The 27,694-nt window shown below is 29.9% G+C and overlaps 4 protein-coding genes across 4 annotated transcripts; 3 read left to right on the top strand and 1 right to left on the bottom strand.

Annotated features, from left to right (window-relative positions):
* Positions 1-1,960: 1,960 nt before the first annotated feature.
* Tsp_01460 (putative armadillo repeat-containing protein 8) lies at positions 1,961-7,226 on the bottom strand. Its single transcript, XM_003377268.1, is given in 19 exon segments — positions 1,961-2,055; positions 2,069-2,083; positions 2,651-2,809; positions 2,968-3,037; positions 3,092-3,187; positions 3,243-3,338; positions 3,396-3,551; positions 3,604-3,696; positions 3,813-3,899; positions 4,002-4,226; positions 4,294-4,479; positions 4,596-4,810; positions 4,869-4,944; positions 5,222-5,314; positions 5,349-5,360; positions 5,762-5,838; positions 5,890-5,994; positions 6,710-6,755; positions 7,185-7,226. 19 exon segments carry the CDS (start codon positions 7,224-7,226, stop codon positions 1,961-1,963), a joined length of 1,944 nt encoding a protein of 647 aa, XP_003377316.1.
* A 544-nt stretch (positions 7,227-7,770) lies between these two features.
* Positions 7,771-10,412, top strand: Tsp_01461 (putative diacylglycerol kinase catalytic domain protein). Its single transcript, XM_003377267.1, has 7 exons — positions 7,771-7,918; positions 9,026-9,120; positions 9,163-9,299; positions 9,366-9,514; positions 9,576-9,738; positions 9,811-10,090; positions 10,275-10,412. The coding sequence occupies exons 1-7, from the start codon at positions 7,771-7,773 to the stop codon at positions 10,410-10,412; spliced, it is 1,110 nt and encodes a 369-aa protein (XP_003377315.1).
* A 932-nt stretch (positions 10,413-11,344) lies between these two features.
* Tsp_01462 (electron-transferring-flavoprotein dehydrogenase) lies at positions 11,345-15,671 on the top strand. Its single transcript, XM_003377266.1, has 15 exons — positions 11,345-11,468; positions 11,541-11,693; positions 11,749-11,825; positions 11,887-12,087; positions 12,140-12,217; positions 12,507-12,719; positions 12,777-12,998; positions 13,094-13,259; positions 13,328-13,540; positions 13,576-13,797; positions 13,866-14,019; positions 14,346-14,403; positions 14,788-14,962; positions 15,020-15,177; positions 15,534-15,671. Exons 1-15 carry the CDS (start codon positions 11,345-11,347, stop codon positions 15,669-15,671), a joined length of 2,352 nt encoding a protein of 783 aa, XP_003377314.1.
* A 5,166-nt stretch (positions 15,672-20,837) lies between these two features.
* Tsp_01463 (patched family protein) lies at positions 20,838-26,174 on the top strand. Its single transcript, XM_003377265.1, has 5 exons — positions 20,838-21,212; positions 23,579-24,221; positions 24,330-24,602; positions 24,706-25,902; positions 25,957-26,174. The coding sequence occupies exons 1-5, from the start codon at positions 20,838-20,840 to the stop codon at positions 26,172-26,174; spliced, it is 2,706 nt and encodes a 901-aa protein (XP_003377313.1).
* Positions 26,175-27,694: the final 1,520 nt, after the last annotated feature.

Raw genomic sequence — 27,694 nt, 5'->3', positions numbered from 1 at the left:
CAATGCCTTTTTGTTGTGATTGACAGAAGATTAATTAATCACACTCAAATGGCGCACAAATGCTGACATCAAAGTATGCGATGTTCACTGAAGAGTGAATTTGAAGCAGTTTTAACAGCTTTTCTGCATGGTGCTGTTTATTGCTTTTTTCCGCTTTCAAAGTGCTTTACTTTTATCCATCCGCGTTGATAAATACTGTTTCTAAGAATGTCAGCCAACAGTTGCTTTCACTCGTCATATAAATTACCTTCTTAGCTAACAATTAAATGAGATTTATGCCTAAGGTTCTTTTCTGTTTGTCAGATATTGTTCTGATGAAGGCTAGTTGAAGGCTATTCAAGTAGAAAGGGAAAATTTAAAATTGATAAATTGTCTACAGCTGCAGTTTTCAGCTAAAACTGGGAGTGGTGATTGCTGAATTTTAGAATCGAAATACTTTTCTGATTTTGCCTGAATGTTCTCTGAAAATATTTCTGTCTTGCAAAAGAATTCAATCTTTCCAATCTTTCTTTCCCTCCCGTTCACAAGAATTATTGTTTTCCTTCTTATGATTCATTTAAATAAAAAAATAAAATCTGGAATTTTGTTTAAAATAGAAATTTGTGGTCATACATTTTGTGTAAATTGTATTAAATTTCTCTTTCAGTATCTAAAGTAAACCGACTACTGGGTTGACTAAACATTCAAGTTGCAATTGTATTATAATGATAACCACATGTTGAACATTCCAGATCAAAAAGGATCTGTTGGATTTTGAAAAGATTTAACTAAACAAAACAAAAAGCAAAGAAAATTATTTTTCATTTCACGTTATCTTCCTCTAGCACTGCACATGTTCCGCCAAAATATGATTATTGTTAATTATCATTGTCGGCAGGCATAAAGCATATATAAGATCTTTCATTTGCCGCTCTAACTTTCATTCCCATTGTTGAGAGCGAATAGTATCGTGGGGTTCACTGTCTTGGTCACACAATGAATCCATTTGAGGAAGCGTCTGTCTGTAGCATAGTAAAAATTCCAGACACCAATATCATTGTATGTTTTGTACTTGTGTACTTCTATGGTATACGTCAAGATGTATTTGGTGCACTCGCACTACATCAAGGGTCTTTGAAAAATTTCTCAGGTGCAGCGTAGCTGCTGCACAGATTGAACTGAAAATGCTTTTGGCTAGCTAAGGGGAAATTCAATTCATATGTGTGTTGATCTATTTCAACATATATTCATATCATCTTCATATGATCTGAAATTTCATAACATATGATCATATATTATGAAATTTCAGAAAATCTTGTGTAATGAATTATGACTTCGCTCATGATAATCGTTACATAACTTTTCTTCATTATCAAATTCGTTGACAAGGCTAGCTTTGCTGCCATCGTAAAACGTCATTACGTGTCGAATGATGAAAACAACGAAAATGATCCAGATAAGCATGTTCACTTAACATCTCTTTGTTCAATTATCTCTTCGTTAAGCAGTTCATTTGATTAGAATGATGCAATTGCATAATAAAGATATTTATTTAATTTGTAAAGAACAAGACCTTCAATTGTAATTTCCTTATTTTACTTTGTTATTTTCTGTCTCGTATTTTTGAGATGTCTTTTCGAATGATGAGAATAAATAATGATGAATTTCAGTTTGTGAATTACGGAACCAACATAAGCCAATACGCAAAAGGAGGTGATACACGCTCAAGCGTCAGTAAAACATAGAAATTTTTTTAAATCATATTACAAATACTAATCACTAAAAGTTCAAAGTGGAAAAGTAAATATTTAAAAGAAAAAAAGCTAAAAACAGTGAAAAAATTAACTGTCAAATTGGTGAATCAAACACTAAAAGAGGTCAAAGGTTGCGTAATGAATTGTTATGTAATTAAAAATTTGGACCAATGAAATGAAAATAATTTTAGCTAATCAAAGCAGAACAATTTTAATCAATGAAAAGTTTAGGCAATAGAACCAATGTTATTACGCCATAACTCTGCAATGAGAAGCGATCCAATGAAAACTCGATTTATCGCCAACCAATAGAACATTAGCACTGAAAATTTTACCTAGAGAGACTATCCCTTTAATTAAAATAAATTACTAAAATTACGCAGTTTTTAATACTGCAGCGTTTCATCAAAGGAAATATAAACTTAATTTTTAATGCATTTCTTTATTCACAATAACATGAAAAATAAATTGCACACACAATTAAATAAATAAATATATATATGATGTGTGTTTGTGTGAACATGCATGTGTGCATGAATATCCCACTTGAAAAACAGTCATTTAAAAAAGAGTTCCTTAATATTAAAATAACCAAAAAATAAAAATGAAACAAAATAAAATTTAACATCCATTCTACTTAAAAAACCATCTAATAAGAGGTAGCGCCTCACATATCTGCAGGTATTTTATGATCACAAATATTTATGTGCTGCATGCATCTATGAAAACCAAATTCCTTCCGCAGCAACATTTGATATTTCATTTCAAAAGCCATTCAGATGCACATATGCAATGTTTTATCCGCCCTAAATAAAAATTTTCCATTATTCATGAACACCTCATATCCACAATTTCGTACAAGTCAAAGAAGTATTTTATTTAAAAAAGAAAAAAATAAAGAAAATCATACCAAAAACAAAGACACGTATCATGTGATCGCACTTCTTTCAAATGTTTGACAATGTTAAACTTCTGCAATATGCGGTCCAGCAAAACTGCATCTCCAATAACATCACCTTGAATGGAGAACAAATCATAAATTATATAAACATCAAAAATTTCATAATAATGAACTTCTACAATTAATTTAAACTAAAAGACTGACAAACTAATTTTCAATAACTGCGTACTGTTCACAATTAGCTATCACTGATAGATCAAAAATAAGAAATAAAGAACTTTATATATTATAATAAAACATTGTGGAAAAAGTGTTTTTCGGAATAAAACATACCAAGACGTGGCATCAACAGATTGTGCACACAACGAACAGAAGCGATTTGCAATTCTGTATTGTAATGATTCTAAAAAAGAAGAATACGATCAATTTATTAAATATTTAATTAAAGCTTAATTACAATAAATTTGGAAATCATTTCAAAAATAGCGTCATTTTTCAACAACTGCTTTCTAGCTTCAACTCCTGTAGCAGTATTAGCAAGAGCATAAAGCACCTAGAATCAACAGCAATGTAATCATCAGTTTAGAAAAGATTTTTTAAATAAATACCTGTTCCTGGCAACATTCTTCAAAATTTCCCCGTAAAACTTCTAAAAAAATTTCTATTATCGTCGCAGCATGGTTGCCCATCAATTCATCAGTAAACTAAAAGTACACATATGCATTAAAAAATAAAAATAACATCAAATTAATTGTCAGTACATTCGCTTCTGCGAGCAAGTTGCGTAAAAGTCCAAGTAGGCGTGAAACAACCAATGCTTCTGACTTATCTTCTGTCAGCATGTAGAGAATATTCAAAGGAGGCAAGGCTTGTACAATTGAGTTTTTCAATTCGACGTCAGCTCGATATGACATGTTCTAAATTAAATTATGAATTTGACATTTTAAAAAAATCAAAAATTCCTCATACCATAAGTATCCAAGCAGCATTCAAGCGCAAGTTATGAGAATCATCATGCAACCATTCGCACACGGTAGCAAGAAAGTCGTATTCAAGTATTACCTAAACTTGTATTTTGTTATATATATATATATATATATATATATATATATATATATATACATGTATTTTTTTAATATAAATTAAAATAGGAAAAATTCAGAAGAAAATCTACACACCGATTGTAGAGGTGAAAATTCAAGCACCAAATTGCACAACAATGACGAAATAACATCAACAAATTTCGTATTTGGAGCGTGCACTATCTAAATAAATAATAATTAAATGAAAGATAAATTGTTTAATTTAAAATTCGATAAAATCTTTACGTCTTTCAAAGCCTTGCAAATCAAACAATGATGAAAAACAGTACGAAGTTGTTCCACCGAGCGACTCATTGATAGCAAACACCTGTAAACGGCTAATTTCAAATCGTCTGGGCACTCCTCCAATGTTAACATTTGCAATAAATAAGCATCCATGTCCACAATCTGCCCAAGTACTCTCCTTCGTATATTTTCATTTCCACCAATTATGGAACTGATGCATTTCAATGAACCGATATGAGCAGCAATTGCTTCAACATCTTTATTCTAAAAAAATATGATTAAAAGTAAAAAAACATTCAAGAAACTATTTTAATTATAAAATAAAATTTACCTTTATAAATGATAAAGAATTACACTGATTAAATGTTTGCAAGATAAGCTGGTTCCAGTGAACCATATACTGCAATTCGGGATCGTCTTCAATGCAGTAAGCCAGAGCTTCACAAGCTTCAGCCTTGAGTAACTTTCTAACGTAATTGTCTGGTGCGCTAATAATTTGTAATATTGTCGGTATTAACTGAAATCAATTAACTAATCATAATCCTGAATAATGTCTTTTTAAATAAATGAACATTTCAATTGCAGCCGCAATGAATCGCAATAATTTCAAAAATTAATAACATATATATATACCTTTTTGATAATAAATGGTCGAATGTCTTTGAGACATTTGATACGATAAAAATAAATAAGGCTAAAAAGTGAGCCAAAATTTATAAAAACAGTACTGAATCGTAGACAAAATAAGGAAACATACCATTTAGCAGCATATAATTGAACAATATAAACGTTGCCACTTGACAGACATTCTTTAAGATGAACTGGCAATGGAACTCCATTGTAACTAACTTAAAATTTCAACATAAACAATGTCAAAATGCATCAGTGCAATCATCAAAACCTTACCTCCAGAAAGCAAAATAGCAGCGCCGTAACTCTTGTACAGCAATGCAGCAACAAATTTTAAACCGCATACTTTAAACTAAAATCATCATTTATATTTAAAAAATGAAATATTGTAATTAATGCAAAGGATACCTTTGGTAAAAAACTAAACATCAAAGGGAGAAGATACCTAAGGGCTCCTGATTTCACTATCACTTTCTTGCAGTTGTAATCCTGGCAATGTATGATTATTATTATTATTATGTTAAAATAATTACATTTCATTACAAAACAAAAGAATAAAATTGCCATAATAGTAGAATTGAAAATTTTTCAAATAAATCAAGCTTCAAAAAATGAAAATAATCATATACCTTGCACGCAGAGGCAAAAATTGCTGCCATATTGTACTGTATACGTTCACTTATGTGAATATACCGAAGAATGCTTTGCAATGCGTTTTCATTCTAAAATATTAATAATGCATGCGATTATAATAACTACACTGCTAACCTTTAAAATTATTATACATTTTATTAAAAAAATAGATTTTTAAATCATAATTAACAAGCTACATTAGAACAAAACAAAGTAAAAACAAAGATTAAAATTTCTGTTGTCATCTATATAATAACGTCTCAGTCGCTAATAAAACAACTCTGCTGTGCTTAAAGTAATGAACAACCGACACACTGCTTTTTGCACCAAATAAATTAAAAAAATTAATGTTTTGAATAATTTTATTTTAGCTATACATTATTATTAGCACAGAACAATATCAATGAAAGTTAGAAACATTATAATCTCATTGAAAGTGGAAAAGACGAAAACAATCAAGTTTATAATTATTACATAAATGTAGGTATCAATATTATAAAAAACAAAAACAGTCCAAATTGTGAATGAAAACTCACTTTACACAGATGCACTTTACGATTTCGTAGATATGACAAACAGTATTCAATATATCGCATACTTCCAGTCTCAATTTCTGAAAAGAATCACTTTACAATGCATTATAAAATCTGCAAAAAGTAAAAACCTTGCATGAGCAACTTGGTTGCAAAGTCATCTTCGGCTTTAGAACAGCGATACTGTTCATCTTTCACCAAACTGCACAATATAGCCATAATGTCGAGTTTGAGTTCTTCATTTTTTGAAAATTTTTGCAATAAATCAATTAATCTAAAAATATTTATTTGAATGCATTCAAATATCGCATAAATATTTAATATAGCTTTACTTGTCTTCGATGTCAGACAATTTTAAAGACATGTATCCACATTTGATTCCACAGTTGCCAATGATGTAATATTTCAAATTTCTATTAGAAAAAGTAAACTTTAATAACCTAAGTAACCTTAGTAAAAGCTTCTTACTGCAGAACTAGAAAAAATTGTGCGCAAATTTTTGAAAATAGTGTCACTTAAGATTTTACATAAATCAAAGCGTGCAATTTACATAGTGCTGAAATTTTTTCAATTTAATCTAGTCATTTCAAATGAGTAAATTAAAAAATATCGCTTTATTTAAAAAATTAAATTAAATAAGAAGACTGATGGAAGTTCCATAGCTTCTCACAAAAAAAAATTTAAGTAAATATACTTAAATACATGTGAAATAATAATTATGATAATTTATTTTTGTTTTCCCTTTAATAATATTTAAATAATTATTCAAATATTTAAAATAAAAAATATCAGAAGTTATTAATAAAAACTAAGGCTAAACATAATAAACAAACAGAGAAATAGTTTTAAATCAAGCACAGAAAATACATTCTACATAAAGTAATAAATTACTGTTTGCTTTACATAATTAGTGTTAGTGCTTATTGCAGTTATAAAAACAAACTCAAACACTTTGTAATAATTGTACAGACATACAACATATAACGATCCCATAAAACTGAAATATCAATCTTATGGAAAAACATTAATTTCATAATTTAAAAAATGCTTTGCAAAACTTCACAGTAGTAAAAAAAGTTAAACTCTGCATTAAATACTTTTGAAGAAACTAATGTACTTCAGTCATAATAAACTATTCAATATAAAACGCCTACACTTTCATTAATTGTGCATATTACAATTGCTAATCTGCTAATTCTTAATTGAACTTCAATTATAAACAATTAAAGATAAAATAATTTTAAATAATAAAACTGAAAACCCGAAAATGACAAATTACTGCAGAATGCGCTCAGCTTGCAACAAAATATTTAAAAATTATAATACAAATTAAAAAAAAGTTATTAAATAATCGTCGATGAATCTTTCAGCTCATTACAATTCACCAATACGCTTTACGCTTTACGCAATTATTTTGAAAGAATACCTGATATTTTGTTGAAGTTCTGATTCTTCCATAAATTCCCATTTTTTATATGAATTATAAAATTGAACTTCCATGTTCGGAACTAACGCATGCAAAGAAAAAATTTACATTTACCCACAACGTTGATGTAAATATTATCGTTTACCGTAGAAAAACACGTAAGTATTATTTATTTCAAGTGTAATTTAAGAATAATATATTTAAAAGAAAATTATTTTACTTTAAATTTAAATAAAGTGATAAATTTGTATTAAAAATGGCATTTTAATTGACACTATTTATTTCGTAACTGAAAATACGTGTTAATGAAAAATTTTGAAATTGAATTAACAATTTTTTTCTTAATCTGTGAAGCAGTTAGCTTAATTTTGAATAATTAATTAAATTGTATATTTGAATAAATTAAAACAGTTATATTGTATGAAAAGCATTTTCTGATCAAAATTGTTGCCTAATGAAATGAGATCACTTGAAAATCAGTAAACTGTTGTAGTAGCGATTTAGTTGGTCTAAAACTGGTCTGCTCTCAACTGATGGTTAATTGTTGTGTTTTCCCTTGTTAAAGCTTGTTGTTGATAGCCCAGAGATGAATGAAACAGCTGAGAGAAATTCACATAACGTAGCAGTTTTTGTCAATCCTGCTTCTGGAACCGGCCATGCTCATAGTGTTTTTCAACGCAAAGTTCTCCCAGTAATAGAAAAAGCTGGAATGACACCTGAAATTTTTATCACAGGTATGAATTTTTTTATTATTTATTATTTTTTTCAATATAAAATTATTTTGTTAATTATTATCAATTTTATCCAATCTGTTAATAGATGTAAATACAGTTTTAAACTTTGTTTTCATTTATATTTTAAATATATATTTTTTTTACTTTAAATCATATATTCCTGTTATCATAATTTGATCAGAATTCATTTTGGCCTAATTTTATATTCATTCAGATGCATAAATTAAAAACTTGTTTTGTAATGATAAGCTGTAGTTGTTAAAACCTACAAAATAGCACTGTTAAATTTTAACGAACGACAAACTTGAATGAGAATGTTGTGACAGTTGAAATTATTCTTATTCAGTTTTGCATGGATTATTTTTGAAGAAAGAATGAAATATTTGCTTGACGTTTGAAAATTTGCTCGATTTCACAGTGAATTTATATCACTTGATTGTTATTGATCCTAGTTTGATTTGGGCAAGTCACACAAGCTGCGTAATAAACAATTCTTTTAATATTGCTATCATTTATTTCTATACAAACATTGAAGTTTGAAACATTTGAAAAATTTTAAACATTTATTACTCTATATAATCTGTGAATTATGATAATTTTCTCATTTGAAACTTTTAATATTTTAACAATATTATATTTTAAGGAAAGATGCAACTGTAGCCAAGAATATTAATTTTTTCATTGATGGAAAACCTGAAAAAGTAGAAGAAGTGTAAGGAGTGGCGATTAAATTTTGAAAATGTTTAGACTGTTGAAATGAAGATATTACAAAATAAATTTCATCGAACAAAATTAATTTTGTTGTAGATATGTATTATTTATAGTAAATGTTGTGAAAATATTTAAAATGAAACTGCATCAATGGGCAAAATGCATCATGTAAGGATATGGAAAAGTAAATTGAAATTTACCACTACTTTGTTTTCTGAAATTGAATAGCCCAATTTATTATTTTGTTTTTTGGACCAGTTGGCATTGTATTAAATTTTTTTATAATCAATTTTGTTTTTATTGAAATTAATTGAAGTATTCTAATTTTTCACAGTATATAAAGTTAAAATTCATTGAAGTCATGTATTTAAAGCTAGAATAATAATTACATTTTAGGGAAAGATGATGAAACTGAAAAAAAATGCAAATACTTGAACATTTCAAAATACGAAAAATTGCTGATTGTTGGAGGTGATGGAATTATACATGAGGTGAGCATTTTATAAGACAAATTTTATTTGATTAATATTAAGTTGTCAGTTGTACTTGAGATTTTAAATGGCCTCATAACACGTAGTGATTGGGATGAAGCACTGCAGTTGCCAATTGCCGTTTTGCCTTGTGGATCTGGCAATGCACTTGCTGCATCTGCGTTTTCTTTGCCTACCCAGTAATTATAATTTTATTATTCTAAATGGATTGTTTTCAATGATAAATATTTAAATTGAATTTGCAGTAAGATGAATAAGAAAGAATTGTTTGATGCTGCGTTGAATGCTGTGGTAAATGGTGCTCCTCATCGACTCAAGTTGATACATGTAACTTCAAATTTGTTCAGTTGTTATTCATTTATGTCTGTCAGTTGGGGCATGATCGCAGACATTGGTAACGTGGATAAGAAGTGATAATTATTATTTTTTTTTTGGTATAAATGATATTATTTTAGATTTACAAAGCGAACGATTTCGTTATATTTTTGGTAGGAGTCGTTTTACAGTTGAAGCTCTTTTCAAAATTGTGCATCCGAAAACGTGCAGAGGAAAGCTGTACTATTTGCCATATGGAGATGATGTTGATGGTGGTGACGATTGTCATGATAATGGTGTCGAGTAAAAATATTTACTTTGTACAATGTTGCTTCGACTTCAATTTCACGCGTATCAATCACTTTTTGACGACAGGGTTGATGAGCAAGATGTTGTTTCATTGCACTGTGAAAAATGCAAATTCAATCCGAAATCAATGGCCAAATGGCGTTGTATCGATGACGAATTTCTGTTTGTCCACGCCTCCTATTTGAGTCACATATCTGAAAATACACTGTTCATGCCAGTCGCCTCTCTGAACGATCATTCCATCTATTTGACTTACATGTTGGGCAAGGATGCTTCGAAATGGAACGTATTTAAATTTTTGTGGAACTTGAAAACCGGTGATCATTTGACGTTCCCATTTGTGAAGGTAAATATTTATTTCTCGTTTTTCACCGCTTGTCGAATCGTAATTTTGATCGAGAAAAAATTTTTCCAAAGCTTAATAAAGCTTGCTTTTTTCATCCATTTGCAAGTGAAATGAGCTGGAATGAGATGAAATATACAGTCTAATTGTTACACTATTTGAGATGTCATTCATGCACAAATTTCAGGTTATACCTGTCGTCGCATTTTGCATGCAACCTGCCGACGAAGGCAACGTCATCATGTCTGTAGACGGTGAAGAGAAAAAGGTGGATAATCATTTGTACGCTCATGTTTCAGAAATCCAAGCAGCCATTATGACTTGAAAATTCTCATTTTTTGTGACTTAGCTTTTTGTGAATTTGTTATTCAACAGCTGAACATCGTTGTGTTGATTTATAAGTTCAGCTGCAGTTTCATTGATTGCTGATGATTTCATTGAAGATGAAATTATGCATCGTGTCGTTTCATTTTCTTATTAATTTTACAAATTACCAAATTGCATCGGAAAATAAGATAAATTAAAATAATACAATATACGCGCAATCGAGTAATAATGTTAAATTTTTAACTTATACTTGACAGTCTCTTGTGACATATGTACAAACTTTGTTGATACAAACAATGACAAATAGCTGTTGAACAGTAAATTCAATTTCATAATTTGTGTTGATTTTTATGTAATTATTGATGAAAAATTACAAATTTTATTTTATTTTTATTCGTCCTTTATTGGGTGAAAGGTTCATTAACTTTATTCCAATGCATGAATATGACAAAACATTTAAACGTTTCTATGTAACATTTGTAAATTGAAATATAAACAGCTTATTTTTCCATTATTGAAATAAATTTTTGGGAAAGTATATGTTTGAACACTTATTATTGATTGAATTACGCAGAACTGTAAAATAATGTTTCAAATTTTGCTTGTATTTATTTTTTACAAATTGTCCTTCATTTAACATTACTGTATAAGTTAAGAAATTACAAATCATTGCTATATTTAGTAATTTAAAAATTCCGAGTTGCTTGTTAAATAGTTAAAAGTTGTTGTAACTTAATTTCCAGCTGAATATTGAAGTACTAATGTATATTTAAAGCTATGAACAGTAGCAGTTTTTGTTAATCGTATTAATTTTTAAATATCATTATATTTATTTATTTCAACTTTTAGCATGATGTGATATTATTTGCAAATTAATTCAACTTGTTCGTTTTAAATTATCATATTCATCACTCTAGTTGCGTGACGAAAATGAATCCCATCACAACTTTGAGTAAGTCACTTTCTCGGTTTTGTGCAACGTATTCTTCGAAATGTGCGACAATTACAACCCATTACAGCGTTGTCAAACGGGATTCGGATAGTCGGTGGAAAGGTTGAAATTGTTATTATTAAATTTAATTTAAGAAAAAAGAAAAATTAATACAACATTGGATATAAATTGCAGGTATCGATATGAATCGTATTTCTGACGAAAGTGATGTTGTAATTGTTGGAGGAGGGCCTGCTGGTTTGTCAGCGGCAATTAAATTGAAGCAGCTTTGTCAGCAAAATGGAAAAGATCTTCGAGTCTGTCTTGTGGAAAAGGGTCCTTACATTGGTAAATAGCTGTTAATTGTGAATATCTTTGTTTTCAAATCGTTCTCCACATTCAGGTGCACATACCCTTTCTGGTGCCGTAATCAAAACGTCAGCTCTGGAAGAACTGTTTCCAAATTGGAAAGAGATGAAGGTTTCCATAAAAGATTTTTTTTTGTTGCTTACTGTATTTGTATTTATTATTGATAATTAAGGCTCCTGTTTTTCAAAAAGTGACAAAGGAGAGTTTCGTTTTTTACACGGAAAACAGACGCATCCCAATGCCAATGCTTCCAGGCATACCGCTTAGCAATAAAGGCAATTACATTGTTCGTCTTGGTCATTTGGTTCGTTGGCTCGGCGAGATGGCTGAAGAACTGGGCGTGGAAATATATCCGGGATATGCAGCTGCTGAAGTAAAAATGAGATCAGTGAATGTTTTTAAATTATTCTCTTTTCAAGCAATAGGTTTTGTATGACGACAGCGGAAATGTCTGTGGCATTGCCACCAATGATGTTGGTATAGCAAAAGACGGGTCTCCGAAGGTGAAAGCTTGCATTAAGTCTGCTTAGATCAGCTCAGATTTTGTAATAACAGTAAATGTTTTTAATTTTTTTATCATTAGTATTGAAGAAATAATTTTTTGTAACTTTTCACATTTGCTGTTTATTTTATTACTGCCTATAGAGAAAAGTTTTATTCAAAATTATTTCTTTGTAATGTTATAAAGATAGTGCTTTATCATTTTTGATAATTAATTTTGATATTTGTCTCTATAAGAATAGTGGAATTATTTGGAAATTTTTTTATGTTTAATAAAAATCTAAATTTCAGCCAAATTTTGAACGCGGTATGGAACTTCACTCAAAGTTTACCATATTTGCTGAAGGCTGTCGAGGCCATTTGACCAAAATGATATCAAAGAAATTCGATTTACGTAAAAATGCTGATGTAATGACTTTTGGTATCGGGCTTAAGGAACTGTGGGCATTGGATCCATCCAAGCATAGATCTGGATATGTTGAGCACGGCATCGGTTGGCCACTGGTATAATTTTTTGCTTGTCTAGTGGAATTGTTATAATTTTGCAACTCTTTTTATCAGAAATATGATCATTACGGTGGTACATTTTTGTATCATTTGGACGACAATGGACAGCCTTTGTGCTCACTGGGAATTGTCGTTGCTCTGGACTACAAAAATACATATTTAAATCCATATCAGGAACTTCAACGATTCAAAACTCATCCGGCAGTTCGTCGACATTTGGAAGGTGGTAAACGTTTGGGCTACGGAGCGAGGGCTTTGAACGAAGGTGGCTTTCAGGTTGGTCGTTTTCTTTTCTTTTTCATTTTCTATTTTGTAATACTTTATTTTAAATTATAATTATCATTTATATTCTGTATTTTGTGCTGTTTAAGAGTATTCCGAAATTTATCTTCCCCGGCGGATGTTTGATCGGTTGTACAGCGGGATTTTTAAATCCAGCTGCACTGAAAGGCGTCCATTTGTCAATGAAAAGTGGAATATTAGCAGCTGAGGCTCTTTTCCAAGAAATTTTCCAAGAAAAATCATTTCAAAAGAATGGTATTTTTTTGAAAAACCACAAAATTTATTTTATCAAATTATATAAGGAATGAATTTTTTATTATTAGGCATTCTGTTAGAAGAATACGAGAAAAAGGTGAAAAATTCTCACATTTGGAGAGATTTGAAATCAGTTCGCAACATCCGTCCCTCTTTTCGCAGCAAGCTTGGCTTATACGGTGGACTGCTTTATTCTGGCTTGGTGTACATGTTTGGTCGTGGTTTAGAACCGTGGACGTTTTCATATAAATGTGAATTTTCGCTTACTTATTCATTCTGTAGTTAATATTCATATTGAAGCAATAATTTTTTCTAGCTGCCGACTGCCAAATGTTGAAACCATCAAAAGAGTGTCGAAAAATTATTTACCCAACTCCGGACGACGTTATAACGTTCGACTTGCTCAGTTCCGTAGCTCTTACTGGAACCAATCACAACCACGATCAGCCTGCTCATTTGACTTTGTTGAATGACGATGTACCGCAGCGTGTTAATTTGCCCATATACGACGGTCCAGAATCACGTTTTTGTCCGGCAGGTGAAAATTTGCTTTAAATTTTTTGAAGTTTTATTTAAATTGTTTGTTTCGATAATTAAAATTTTGAGGCGTTTATGAATATGTGGAAAGCGGCAATGGCAAACGTTTGCAAATCAACGCTCAGAATTGTATCCATTGCAAAACCTGCGACATCAAAGATCCAACCCAAAATATAAATTGGGTAACGCCAGAAGGAGGTGGTGGACCTGCATATGATGGAATGTAATTGTCGATAAACTTTGATTTTTTTTCTTGCTCAATTTTGAGATTCTAAATCCTTCAGAGGTTTTATTTAATGGTTATTTGATTCATATCAGTAACTTCATTAGGCTGAAGTTTATCAAAAAAAAATTTTTCTATTGAGTACAAATTTTAATAATCTTATTTATACGTAACATTATGAAACTTTCTTGGAAGCAGTTAATTTTTTAATCTGGGTTCATTAGTGGATCTACATTTTATTATATTGTATTTGCTTATTTCTGAAGTTTGCTAATTTTATTTGAAAAAAGAAATACAAATTCATTTGTTATAAATTTTCTCTTCAGAATTGTGCTAACTAAAGCAAAAACAACTATTGTACTGCCTTGCAAGTATTTTGGGGCAGTTTATTATCAAAAATTACTTTGATTATGCAGAAAAAAGTGAACGTTTAATGCTTACAAGTACTCAAATAAATGCTTTAAATCTGGAGCAAGATGAAAGAAATTCTGTTTTTTACTGCCAATCTTTTAAATGAATGTGATGGCATAGTATAATAATATTTAAGGCTAAAATTGTCCAAAAATCTTATAAAATAACAAAAAAAGATCTAATAAAACATGCTTGCTTCATGAAACATTAAAATAAAAAATTAGTAAATTTATTTCCAGTTGTAACTGCAGAACCTTATTTTTTATCAAAATAATTATAGTTTTTTTAATCAAGAATTTAAAAAATCATTTTTTTGTAATATATGAAAAGTTCATAAGCATTGTAAATTAATTGCAGTGCAATAGAACTTGCATTCTAGATAAACGTACTGTAATATTACGGAGCTGTTGTTTTTGTTCATTTTGCAAGATGAATCTATTTGGTCAGAATCGTCAGATGGCTGCTCATCTTTCTAATATTATTAAACAATACGCACATAGTGGAAGGTCACCACTGGGACCACATACTCCAAGTTGACTTTGTGATTTGTATTTTTTCTTTGTTATATTATCTTCAATTTTTATTTCAGCATTGGAAGTGAAAATCTCTAAAGCAATTATAGCTTTATCGGGGCCACTGATTGCTTACTTTGGTTATCAGAGTTACAAAATCGAAACTGAGCACAAAAATCATCCTAGGCCGGAATTTATTGAATACGATCATTTGTACGGTCACCGCAGCATGAAGGTGCGATATTTTGATTCTTATTTTCTTATAATAATAAATCTAAAAAAATGGCGCAGATTTTTGTTTTATTTTTATTTTATTGTTTGCATTTAATATTTAGTTAAAACAAAGTAATTATTTATGTGATATATGTGCATCGGTACATAAAAGTTGTTTTAATGAGAGAGATTTCATGCTATTTTGCATTTTTTATTTAAAATATTTTATCTATTCCTTTATAATTATATAATTGTTAAACGATGAACAAATTTTTTAATCTAGTGTTTGAAAATTTGGTGGCATATGCATACATTTATATTAGATTAACTGTTTGAAAAACATGCATTTAGAAGTGAATTGTTTGTATTTTATTTTAGCGTCTTCCTTATGGTGATGGTCTTCGAACTTGGTTCCACAATCCATATTATAATGCGCTTCCGGGTATTGGGTATGAAACCGAGGATCCTTATTTAGAAAAAATGAAGAAAGAAGGGAAAACACCAGAAAAACATTAATATTTTTTTAATATTATATCGTTTGAAGATGTAGAGCACATTTGAATTTATTATGCGGTGATCATATTTTTTGACGCGAATGGGCAGTAAATTGCATATTTTCGAATTTTATGAAATAATTACAATAGTATGTCAGAACGAGCATGTTTGAGGTTTGAATTTATCATTCCAAAACTAATATTTTGCTCGTGAGCTTGTGTTTGAAAGTAACTGCAATAAACGTGAAATGAGCGTAAAATACGCTAATAAGTTATGATCATTTGTTTGTTTTTTTACATTTTGACGGTTTGTACTTAAAAATTTCATCTTTATTCTGCCATGATACTTTATTTTAGGTATACTGTTTATATGTTGTTTGCCTTGAATTAATTTTGATTATTATTTTTAAACATAGAAACTAAATTATATTTTAAACGTTAGAATAATGTGTGCTTAGTCTTTTTACATAAAATGATGTCCAAAACAGTAGTAAAGTTATAGAACCAAAAATTTTTTGCCATGTTCATATGAGTTTAATATTAGAATTTTTAAGAAAATATAAAGAATTTCAATGAACTGCTTGAGTAAATTATAGGAAAAATTTCAAAACAAAAAATTATGGTCAATTAAAAAAGTCTAACGTTCCTTGACGATCTGTTTCGTATAAAAAATTAGTTTCAATTAATTCTTGATTTATCTGTATCACTGTAATAATTTAAAATGTTGAAAGATTCATTAAAAATACTTTCATATGTGACAAAATGATGAATATAACATTTTACTATTTGCATTTTTTATCATGATAAAGCTTGCATGATTTTTTATCCATATTAATTTATATAAAAAAATAGCATTGATAATATGAAAAATTTCAAATATCTTTTTGAATTATTAAAAATGCCATTTTCTAAATTAATATAGCAAAATTGTAATTGGGAATTTTTTTTGAAATATATTATGCAATGCTACAGATATTGTTTCTTTATGTATCAAGGAATTTATTTGTCATATTGTTCTAATTTTTGCCTATCAGAGTGACTGCACCTTTGCGTGGGAGGAAAAGTGACATTCGGTCAACCTAATTTTTCACCAGAAGCAACTTTCAAACGACACTACGGCATTCCGAACTTTGGGAATCTGTCCAGCTTTATTTCATTAAAATTCAGCGTTACCGTTGCATGCGATACCAAACGTTACGGTTATTTGCAAATATTTGTTAAGCATCATTAAAAAAGTATGAATTATATTTATTTATCTTTTTATAAATATGAATTTATTGTTATTATATTCAATTGCATATTCTTTTCATAAATGCAGCTTCATGTGATATTTTCAACTAAACTTTTCTGGTTTTATCGTTTGACAGTTCTATTAAGCATTGTCGTTATGGTGAACAAATTGAAAAATTGGTAAAAGCACATTCAAAATACGTTTATGAAATAAGTGATTTAAAAATCTTATATATGCTTATTTATTTATTTATTTATTTGAACATTTGCATGATTTCTGATTGTTTTGTTGTGCAAAGTCAAGGTTTACCACTCGGTATCATGTTAAGAATATGTTTCAAATAAATTATTTCAATAAATAATTAGTGAATATTATTCAGCTATTATAGCTATTATTATAGTAAGAATATTCAGCTGTCGCCATTGTTGTTGTAATACATTAATTTACTTTCATTTTCAAGAACTAAATTTTTAAATTTTCATCTGTTAGTAATACAGTGCTTTTCACAGATCCATCCATATTTTATAGCATGAAAAGTGTTATGCTTTCCATTCTTTACGATTAATATTTCAGAATTTAGTATTAATTAAGATGAGTATTCTTAAATGACAGGTACACTTTAATCGAAGATGTAAATTATCACATCTGGTTTGTATTGCAATTTAAAATGCAAATTTTGTTTATGAAACTGTCTTATATTCATTTCATTCGAATGTTTCTTATTTATGAAACATATAGTACTTTGAGTTGAAATGATCCTTATGTAGCTGTTTTTTAATGTTTGAACGGTATTTTATTTTTATTAGATTATTTTAATGAATTAGGAAATCTTTGAACACAAAATTACATTGAAATGAATTTAATTTGGAGGGATATAGAAATTTTGAAAATCATCTGAGTTTCAATGAAATGCGACATTTCAGAAATTTCCACATGTTACATGAACAAGGAGAAATATTTCGTATTTCATTATTTATTGTCAATAAAAAAATTATATTCTCCTTTTGAAATCGTTTATTTTGATTTTATATGATTTATTAAAAGTAATCTTTATCAAATTAATTATGATCATATTGCATTATGGCACAACTAGATATGCAATGAGCAAATATGAAGATAAATGAAGAAAAGCAATTAATTTAAACATGTCGTCACATAGCATATGGTGCTTAAGAGACCCAGAAAGCTGTCATTTAAAATCAAGTCATTCTTAACGACATTCACGCAGAACGTAATTTATGATGTTTTTTAAAATTTATTTCTAATCTGATATAGTATTTTTTGTTATTTAGCTGACGCAGTTATAACCATCGCATAAAAAAAGCATGTAAACCCTTGTACACTATATTAGTTCACATTGGTATTTGAACCTCTATTTTTATGAATGCACTATTTTATGACACATTTATGTCGTAATAATGATAATAATAATAATGTTCATTGTCAAAAATGCACAGGAATGAAGATTTTTTTTAATCATAGACAGGAATTCAGTTTCTCATAATATTTTTTAATAATCTTTAAATGTTAATTTAAGCTTTAAATTGCATTCAAAGAGTCAGTTAACCTGAATTTTCAGCTGAATGTACAATTAAATTTTATTTCAGTGCACAACTCAGTTTATTTTATATTTTTTAAAATGTGAAATGTAAATTCAATTAAAAAAAAGAAATATATCACATTTGTATCATTTGATTAATTTAGTGTAAAATGCTTTGGTTGATGTGTGTTGTGTGGGAAGTAATTGCTTCTCCGACGGTACTGATTGATTGGAAATTATTTCTTATGGGTTTTCAGTTATGTTCAATACATTTTAAAATACTTAAGACACGTCATTCATGAAGTGAAAGACTTTTCATATGATTAATAATGATAGTAAGTTGTGATTGTGAATTTTTTTCATTCTTTTCATTCATAACCTTCAAAAAGAATATGCGAAACGAATATTCAAAAAGAATATTTTTTTCTTTTCAAATGGTCATATACAATTATTTTACTGAATAAATGAGAGTTTAAAGCAGAAATGAAGCAGAAAATTGTCCTCTTAGAAATTACGATACTTCTTCAAGTTGTATTTAACAGTGTTTTTTGCTTTGTCACGAAAAATAATTTCATGTACACAATATTATGCGGTGGTGAAGTATTTGTTTACTGTTGCTCAGTAGTTTTGTTCTATGTAAATCAATAACCGATAAATAGGCACGTCAACAGGATGATCAATTCGAAAATGGGGATTTTATTTCGGCGGGCGGGCGGTCTGAGCAAAGCGAGGCTTAAAACTTTTATTCTCACAGTATGAATAGAAAATGCAGGTCATTGTTTTGATTCTGCTCTATTAAAATACCGTTGACCTTTGCAATGTTTACTGCATGCAACGGTTTATCCTTGAATCTGCTTTGAACTATTTCATCAATTCATTAAATGATCATAAGGGAAATTTTTTCAAAAAATACCACCAAAGCAAACGGGAGAAGAAGAATATAATATATTTGAAACGCAATGAAAATAGTTCCTTTTCCAAAAAATCCCGCCTTTCATTACTGAAAATGTGTATATGCTTATGTCCGTATATATACGTGTGTGTGTGTGTATGTGTATATTATGGTTTGCAACCGTGTGTTTTAGATGACATTTACAACATGGAGAAATAAAAAAAGGAACATAATTAAATTGTATACTTGTTGCAATGATGCAGAACAATAGTTAATTAACGCCGTTAAAGCATATTCTTTGTAAATGGAAATTCTTACATTGGTTTGTATTTTTTATTATTATTAACAGCTTAAAGGAGAGTGGGAAGATTGTAAGTATTGTCATTAAAAAATACGCTGCAATTAATTTAAACTTATTTAATGAACTTCAGTTTTACACTTTAATAAGAAAATAATACCGATATGAACTGTACTAGTTAAGTTTAAAAATTGTTCACAAATGAAATGAACCTTCTTCTTATCTTCATCTTCTTCACTGGTCTACCGATTGTTTGTTGCTTACAAGTGTACAGCTGTTTCTTAGCTGAGCATCATCGTAAAGATATTTAAATTATTCTTTTCATTAATTAATAAAGAATTTAATTAAAATTTTTTTCAATGGTTTTTCATAAATAAAAAAATTACAAATGCTTCAGTATTATAAAATCAAGTGTTCAAGATAAAAAAGCATATTGTTTTCTAGAAAAAATTATGTTGTATATTAATAGATAACTAGGAAATGGAAATAACATAAGAAATGTAGTTTATTAAAAATGAAATTTGTGAACAACTTTATTTTCCAATTACTTCTTGTACATCAGTTTTTTTGAAGTTACAGCTTGTGAAAAGGAACGAAAAAGTAGCAATGTATTTCAAGTGATTCTTTTCATTGATAAGAACAGTGATGAAATTATTAAAAGTATTTTGTTTTCAATATCCAATTAATAATTTGCTTCATTGCTTAATTATAGCAACAAAATATGCAACAATAATAACAGGGGCTATTCAACAGCAGTAGACAATTGAATATTGATATTAATTAATAAGCTTCATTTATTGATGCCAATTGCATATTTATTTTGTTTAATTCATCATCTTTTCTGTTGTTTTTAAATAAAATACGACAAGTTTTACAATTGCTTTAACCTAAATGACGCGTCAAGAGTTCTCCAACGCAGGCTAACAGCAACAAGTTCTGCACATTTGAAAGTAACTTTTGACTGGATGTTCTGTTTTCTAGTGTCCCAGAAATATTTATTCTACCAAGGCAATGTACAACTTGCCTTGAAGGAAATTTCCAATTGAACGTGGCAGTCAGGAAGGAAACCGGCTTGCTAGCAGCAGAAAGTGAGATTCTTCGTACTTTTGATCATTTTAAATCCATGTCATTGTGGTAATCCAGAAATAAAAGCATAAAATAATTATTATAATTATAATTATAATAATATGCTTCACGTATTGTATGGGATAATTTGTCTTGTAGGCGATGGAATTTTTCGAAGCCAACCTGCGCCGTTTGTCCGAACGCTACGCTCGAATTGTCTACCGAAATCCGGCTTGGTTTGTCGTGGTGCCGGTAGTTGTTGGTATTGCTTTGTCTACGGGTTTGCTCTTTTTGAACAAATATGACAACGCCCTTTATCTATATACCCCGCTGAACGGCCAGGCAAAGCAAGAGGAGCGTGTATTTGAATCCTTTTGGCCTACTACTAAACAGTACTCGTTCTCCCCTTCGAAAATTTTCAATGGCAAAGGACAATGCCATCTGTATGTGAAATCCAAAAACGGTAGCAATTTGCTTACAGCTAAATATCTGCTAGCAATCGAAGAATTAAATCGCTATGTCATGGAAGATATTCAAGTAAGTAATTCTCTTTTTTATCTATTTTGACAAAATTATTTTCCTTTCTTTCGTGAAGAAGTCTTCACACTTCAGTCATTATATGTATATATTTATATATTACATAGTTAATGATTCAAATGATAGAATTCGGTTTTTTATAATAAAATACGCACATAAAACCTAGAATTACGCTCAACTTCACTTAATGTGAGGTGATAGAAAAGGAAATTGAAGAAATGGACGCAGGTCTTTGATCTTATTTTATATTTGATTGACTGGCTGGTTGAAGTCTATTGTTATACGTACAATTATATCATTAACTATTGTCAGCATGACCATCAATGAATAAAAATAAATAACGCAAAGATTGATCAATCAATTATTGAATTGAATTTGTAAAAAAAGTGTTAATTTTACTTTTGAGGAGGATCTTCTTTATAACCACTACCAAACCAATGTGACTATCGAGATATTGTTGCATATTTTTTCATTTACGCTTATTCCACTAATAATACATGTTGTGATTAGTATTATTTTGATAAAATTTAACATTTTCATAAATATCGTCTTTACTTATAGATTCACGCTTTTTGCTTGATTATAAGCTAAATAGTGTGTAAACTTCTTTGATAAAATCATGAGTGAGGACTTTAAAATTTGTTGCATGCATATCACGTCACGCAATCGTTTCTCTTGTCGCTTTCCTCTTTCTGCACAAATGAATTCCACATGGAATTTTTGTAATGTTTGTTTTTAATAATGATTTTAAAATGAGCTGTAAACAAAAGGCTGTGCAGTTGACAAATCAAAAATGACAGACTCCTTCACTACCTACAGCAGCTGTTATCAACAAGTGAATTGAAATAGCCTGAGGATATTTTAGACTCGATTTTTATGTTGTTTTTAATTAAACAGAAAATAATTTTGCTAAATTTTTTTTACTTTTTAAAAGTGACTTGAATAGGGTAAAAATAAAATACATATATATTTAGATGTATGCGGTAGGTTAAATCTGAATTGATATAATCACAGCATGTAACAAACAACACACATTTAACAAATTAATGGCGTCATTTAATTTATTATATACATCTGCATATGTTTTCATTTGAAAATTTTCCATAAAAAGCATATCATTTATTAAAGATGGTAATATATTTTTAACGTTAAAATTAATTTCATTTTGCATTGTAAGCGTAATTACATTACTGTATACTATTTTTTGTATCTATTTATAGAATTTTACATTGATGGATTTTTCTAAATGTATCATTTATCAGTTGGTTACTGTATTTAAATTGTCAGTCCATTGGGATAATAATCTATGCATATATATATTTCTTTCTAATCCAACAAGTATATAGATATGCAAATAGGATAGGTTAGCTGTTGGATTGAAAATTTATTTTATTTAATAAATATTATAAAATGAACACCAGTTTGCAAAACTGTCAACACCGTTTTCAATGGCTAATTTTTTCTTGCCCGAGGCATCAAAAATTTAGAAAACGGTTCAACAATGAAGTCGACTTTATTTTATTTCTTTTGGAAATTAGTGCAAACATTTATTGAACACAATTTTAAGAAAGAATCAATTGTCCATTTACATCTTCATTTGATGCGGCAAGTATTCAATGATTGGAAATATTGTAGTTCAATATGGATGTTTTATGTAGCTTTATAAAGTTTTTCAAAAAAATTTTCACTTTCTATCCAAAAAAACTGAAGCAGTTGGACAAACTAGAACCCACGCATCAAGTGGGCTGTTGTTGTAATTGTTTCCAGCTTACCAGCTTCACATTGTATCAGCTTTAGTTTAACTATTAATTTTGAATTAGTTTGAAGTGATTTTTGCTTTTTTTATTCCATTTTTTTTCTTGCTTTACAAAGTAATAGGTCAAGTTTGTTGGCTTAGCTGACTGGTTCTTGATTTATAGCATATATTTGACACTGATCTGAAAACCTATTTTCTCTTCAGGTGGACTGCAAATTGTGGAACCATGACAGTTCGACTACCATATAAATAAACAAGGTCTTTCCTTTGGAACATTTTACATTTTTCATAATTTGAATTTTGAAAAAAGAAAAAAAGAGCCAACCCTCGGGAATATTTTGTAACATAAAAAATATTTCAATCATGAAAATATTTAGAAGTGTTCCATTTTAATGGAATTTATTGAAAATGATGCAGCAACAAAAAAAATTTTGAAATAACAACGAGAATTTAGCTTAGCATTGTAAAATGTTTTACTTTGAAAAGGAAAATTTCAAATATGAGATGCAATTTAAAATTGAAAATGTTTTTTGAAATTCATTGTTCAATGATTTTGGATATTGATTGAATTAAAGAAATGATAAATATTGAAAATTATTATCATTTTCAGATCACGGACAACGGTACAGCTTACGCTTACAATGATCTCTGCTTGCAATGGAAGCATTCTTGTTTTGACAATCCACTGATTGAAATATTCAAACAGTTCTACTTCAAAAATATGGCTCATTTGAATTTCAGCTATCCCAAAGTATCCATATCCGATCAGGTGATCTATGTAGCATCGACCCTCGGCGGTGTGACGGTGAACAATAGCAGCGGAAGGCTTGAACAAGCCGAGGCGTGGCTGTTGATCTACCAGTTACGAGTTTGGAACCAGCTGGACGAACGTCGGAAATTTCTGTGGCAAAACAAATTCCGAGATCATATCCTTTCTTATGAAAATCCTTTGCTCGAATTGTCTTTGTACCACGACGAGGTGTTGGATCAGGAGCTGAACCGAAACGCCAAAGTGTTAGCACCTCGAATTGCGCCCTCTTTTATATTGTTGTTGATTTTTTCCGCAGTTTTCACATTTCACATAACAATACGCAACGGTCGACTTCACTTCCATTACGCCAGCCTTAGCCCGTTGGTTGCCATTGCCGGAGTATTTAGTGCAGGATTGGGCGTTTCAACTGCAATTGGGTTGTTATCCTACATTGGTATTCCATTCAGTCGTGTTGTTGTAGTAATGCCTTTTCTTGTTGTTGGTAAGCTTTTTCTTTACATCATCTCTTTTCCTTGATACAAGGGAAAATTCATTTTCACCGTTCTTGTTGAAATTATCATATTATTGGTTAATTTAAAATAATTTTTAGCTGTCAGAATTGACAATACTTTCTTGATGATCTCTGCTCTTGCTTCAATTGATCGAAAGACGAAAACTGAAGATCGAGTAGCGGAAGCAATGTCCGAAGCGTCTGTATCAATCTTCTTGACTGTAGCTACAGATGCTTTGAGTTTTGCTGTTGGTTACATTACTAATTTTCCCGCCGTGCAACTATTCTGCCTTTACACTTGTACTGCAATATTGGTGACTTTTGTTTTCCAGTTGACTCTGCTGTTTGCATTACTGATCTATGAAGCTCGTCGTGAGTCGAAATTTCCTGAAAACAATTTAGAAAGCAAAAAATCCGTCATATGTAAGCAAAATTGTGCTTGTTTGTATAATTTGTAGTAAATTTTCAAATTTAGCTTTCACCGCTTCTTCGATCTCAACATTTTTGAAACCTATACTGAAGCCCAAACAAACTGACAATGATCAAGCGGTGTCGACGAAAGTCAACGGCATTGCACTGCCTGCTAGCGTTGTTGGAAATGGAAGAGCAGTCGGCAAGTTCGATGAAACTCAGTTGTTTACTAGATTTTTTGCCGACTATTATGCTCCATTTTTAATGCGCCCATGTGTCAAAGCAATGGTGATCGTTTTGTTCTTCGCCTACATAACGGTTTCCACTTACGGATGTATGTATATACGTGAAGGTCTAGAACCGGCACGGCTTCTTCCGGTCGGTTCTTACGCTCTGAAACATTACAGAAATTTAGAAAAATACCTCTGGAAATATGGCATGCAAATTGCCATTGTTGTTGCCAATCCAGGAAATTTGAGTGACACTGCCAATCGAGATCGTCTTATTGAAGTGATTCATGAATTTGCATTCAGCAAACATGGAATCGGTGAAGAAGGAATCAGCTGTTGGCTTTTGGATTTTCAAAAATTTCTTGAGCTCAACATAAAAGTGCAAATGGATGAAATTCCACAGGCATCTTTTTATGATTATGTCAAACTTTTTCTCAGCATGCCCGGGAATGGTGCTTACAAAGAGGATCTTGTTTGGACTGTTGATGAAGTTAACTCCACTTTTCAAATAACTGCTTTTCGATTCATGATCGGCATCAAAGATTTCGTCGATACAATTGCTCAAACAGAAACGGTGGTCGAATTTCGAAACATCGCATCAAAATATCCAGAATACAACATAACGTCGTTCAACAAAATGTGGCATTATGTTGATCAATATTTAGAAATTGTACCTAATATTGTTCAAGAATGCGCTTATGGGATCATGTGTATGGTTATACTGGCTCTGTTGTTAATACCAAAAGCAGTATGCTCGCTCTGGGTTACATTTTCCATTTTTTCCATTGATATGGGTGTAATCGGCTTTATGACACTTTGGGGTTTGAATATGGATACAATTTCAATGATCACAATTATTATGAGCATCGGCTTTTCCGTTGACTTTTCTGCTCATATTGCGTTCTCATATTCAATCTATGCACACTCAGATCCAATTCAACGAATCCGCTATTCGCTTGGTCAACTTGGATGGCCGATTCTGCAAGGGGCACTGAGCACTCTTCTTGGAGTGAGTCTTCTTGCCGATCTTGGTTCATACATGATCATTTCCTTTTTCAAAACTGTTTTTCTTGTTATTATTTCAGGTTTGTTGCATGCTTTGATTTTTTTACCTGTATTTCTTACGCTTACTGACCAATGGCATAGCTTGCTGTGCAAGCCAAAATCTGCCTCCATTACAAGGCGAAATACACGGTCATTGAGCACGTCGAGGCAAAATTGTAGAACCTCTACTGAGACAGAGAGTCGATTAACAATTGCAATTCAAAATGATCCCAAGCATGTAAAACCTGAAGCATGCTAACCTGCATTGTTCTTTTCTTCAATGTAACGTGTGCCTTTTACGTTGAAAAAAAAGTGAAATAGCAAATTTTGAAAACGTGTTCTGTCAACATGAATACCAAAGAATGAGAAAAGTGACAGTTGCACTCTTTGACCAAGTTGATCAGAGAAAGCACCAGAAGAAGATTATTATTCAGGTTCGAACCTGTTCTTCAGTTTGGTAATTTCTTTTCCAGAACTGCCAAATATAAAAATTCTTCATGATGTACTATTATGTAAAATTAAATGTTTTGAAACTGATGCTTTGAAGCTGTTCTACAATCTTCTACAATTATCGAGCATGGCATTTTTTAAATAACAACTTCTCTATTAATGTTTATCCTTCGAGATAGCTTGCAAGCTTTAAGCTCGGTTATGCATGTATATATATACTAGTCCGTAGCTATTTACCATGTATTTGTCCAGAAATGCCCTGAGTATAGAGTCTTCAATGTTGTAAAACAGTTAACATAAATTTAAATTTTATCTCAGAAATTTGCTCAATTTAGATTGAATTAAAAAATAATTTCCATTAACCCTGTTCTATTATGTTGCATAAAAAATTTTGAATAAGCGCAATTTTTGTTTCATTTTTAACTTTTCTATACTTGTAACATTTTCATTTGCATTTTTTAAAAAATTTCCATGAAATTGAAAAGCTCATAAATAAAAAGAACTTAATCAGAGATTTAAATTGCTGCAATGTTATGTATGCTGTTAAATAAATGCTGCTGTATTTATTGGTCAATAAAAGTTTAACATTTCCAACTTTAAAATATTTTCAAAAATTAAAAGAGAGGGAATTCTCTACTGAACTTGGTAAATAAAAATAAAAGAAGTCATATTTTCTACATCAACGAAATGATAATGTGAATTTCAAAAATGTTTGTTAAACAAGCTTGTAAATTAGCAGGCTATTATTTAGTTTTAATATTGGTTTTGTTCAAATTGCAGATAACTACAGTTATAGCGCGTTATTCGAGAAGATAAAGTATTTGATATTGCTTGTTTACAAACAAATTCAGTCAATTTAAATGAAAAAACCGTATCTAAAGTTTTTAATCACTTTAATGTCACTGTAAATAATCTGAGCGTGCTAACATTGCTAACAAGAAGAGAAGATTATTTATGTCGTAAAGTGATTGAACATTTTTGATACTCTAAGCATGATTCAAGTCTATTTATCGATATTTATCATAAGTGAAATTAGTAGCTTTTATTACTAAGAAATAGAAATCAATGAGAAAAATAATCAAAAGAAATGAGCGCATCATTCCTTAAAAATTTCTTAATTATTTTAACTTCAATAATCATTTTAAATAATGTGCTTTGCACAAAAGGAGTTTAATGCACACCTCATTTCTAGAGTAAATTTATTCACAAATTTAAAATATTTCAAGGTTTTAATATATTTTGCAATTTATTTATTATTTTTACAATTGAAAGATATCAGCAAATTTATTACAAAAATCAGGTACTCTGTAATTTAAAATTTGAAAATAG

This window comes from Trichinella spiralis (genome assembly GCF_000181795.1).
Source record: "Trichinella spiralis strain ISS 195 chromosome Unknown Scfld4, whole genome shotgun sequence".
Lineage (NCBI taxonomy): Eukaryota > Metazoa > Nematoda > Enoplea > Trichinellida > Trichinellidae > Trichinella > Trichinella spiralis.
The sequence above is the reverse complement of the archived record's forward strand: the minus strand, read 5'-3'. Positions and strand labels throughout refer to the sequence as shown.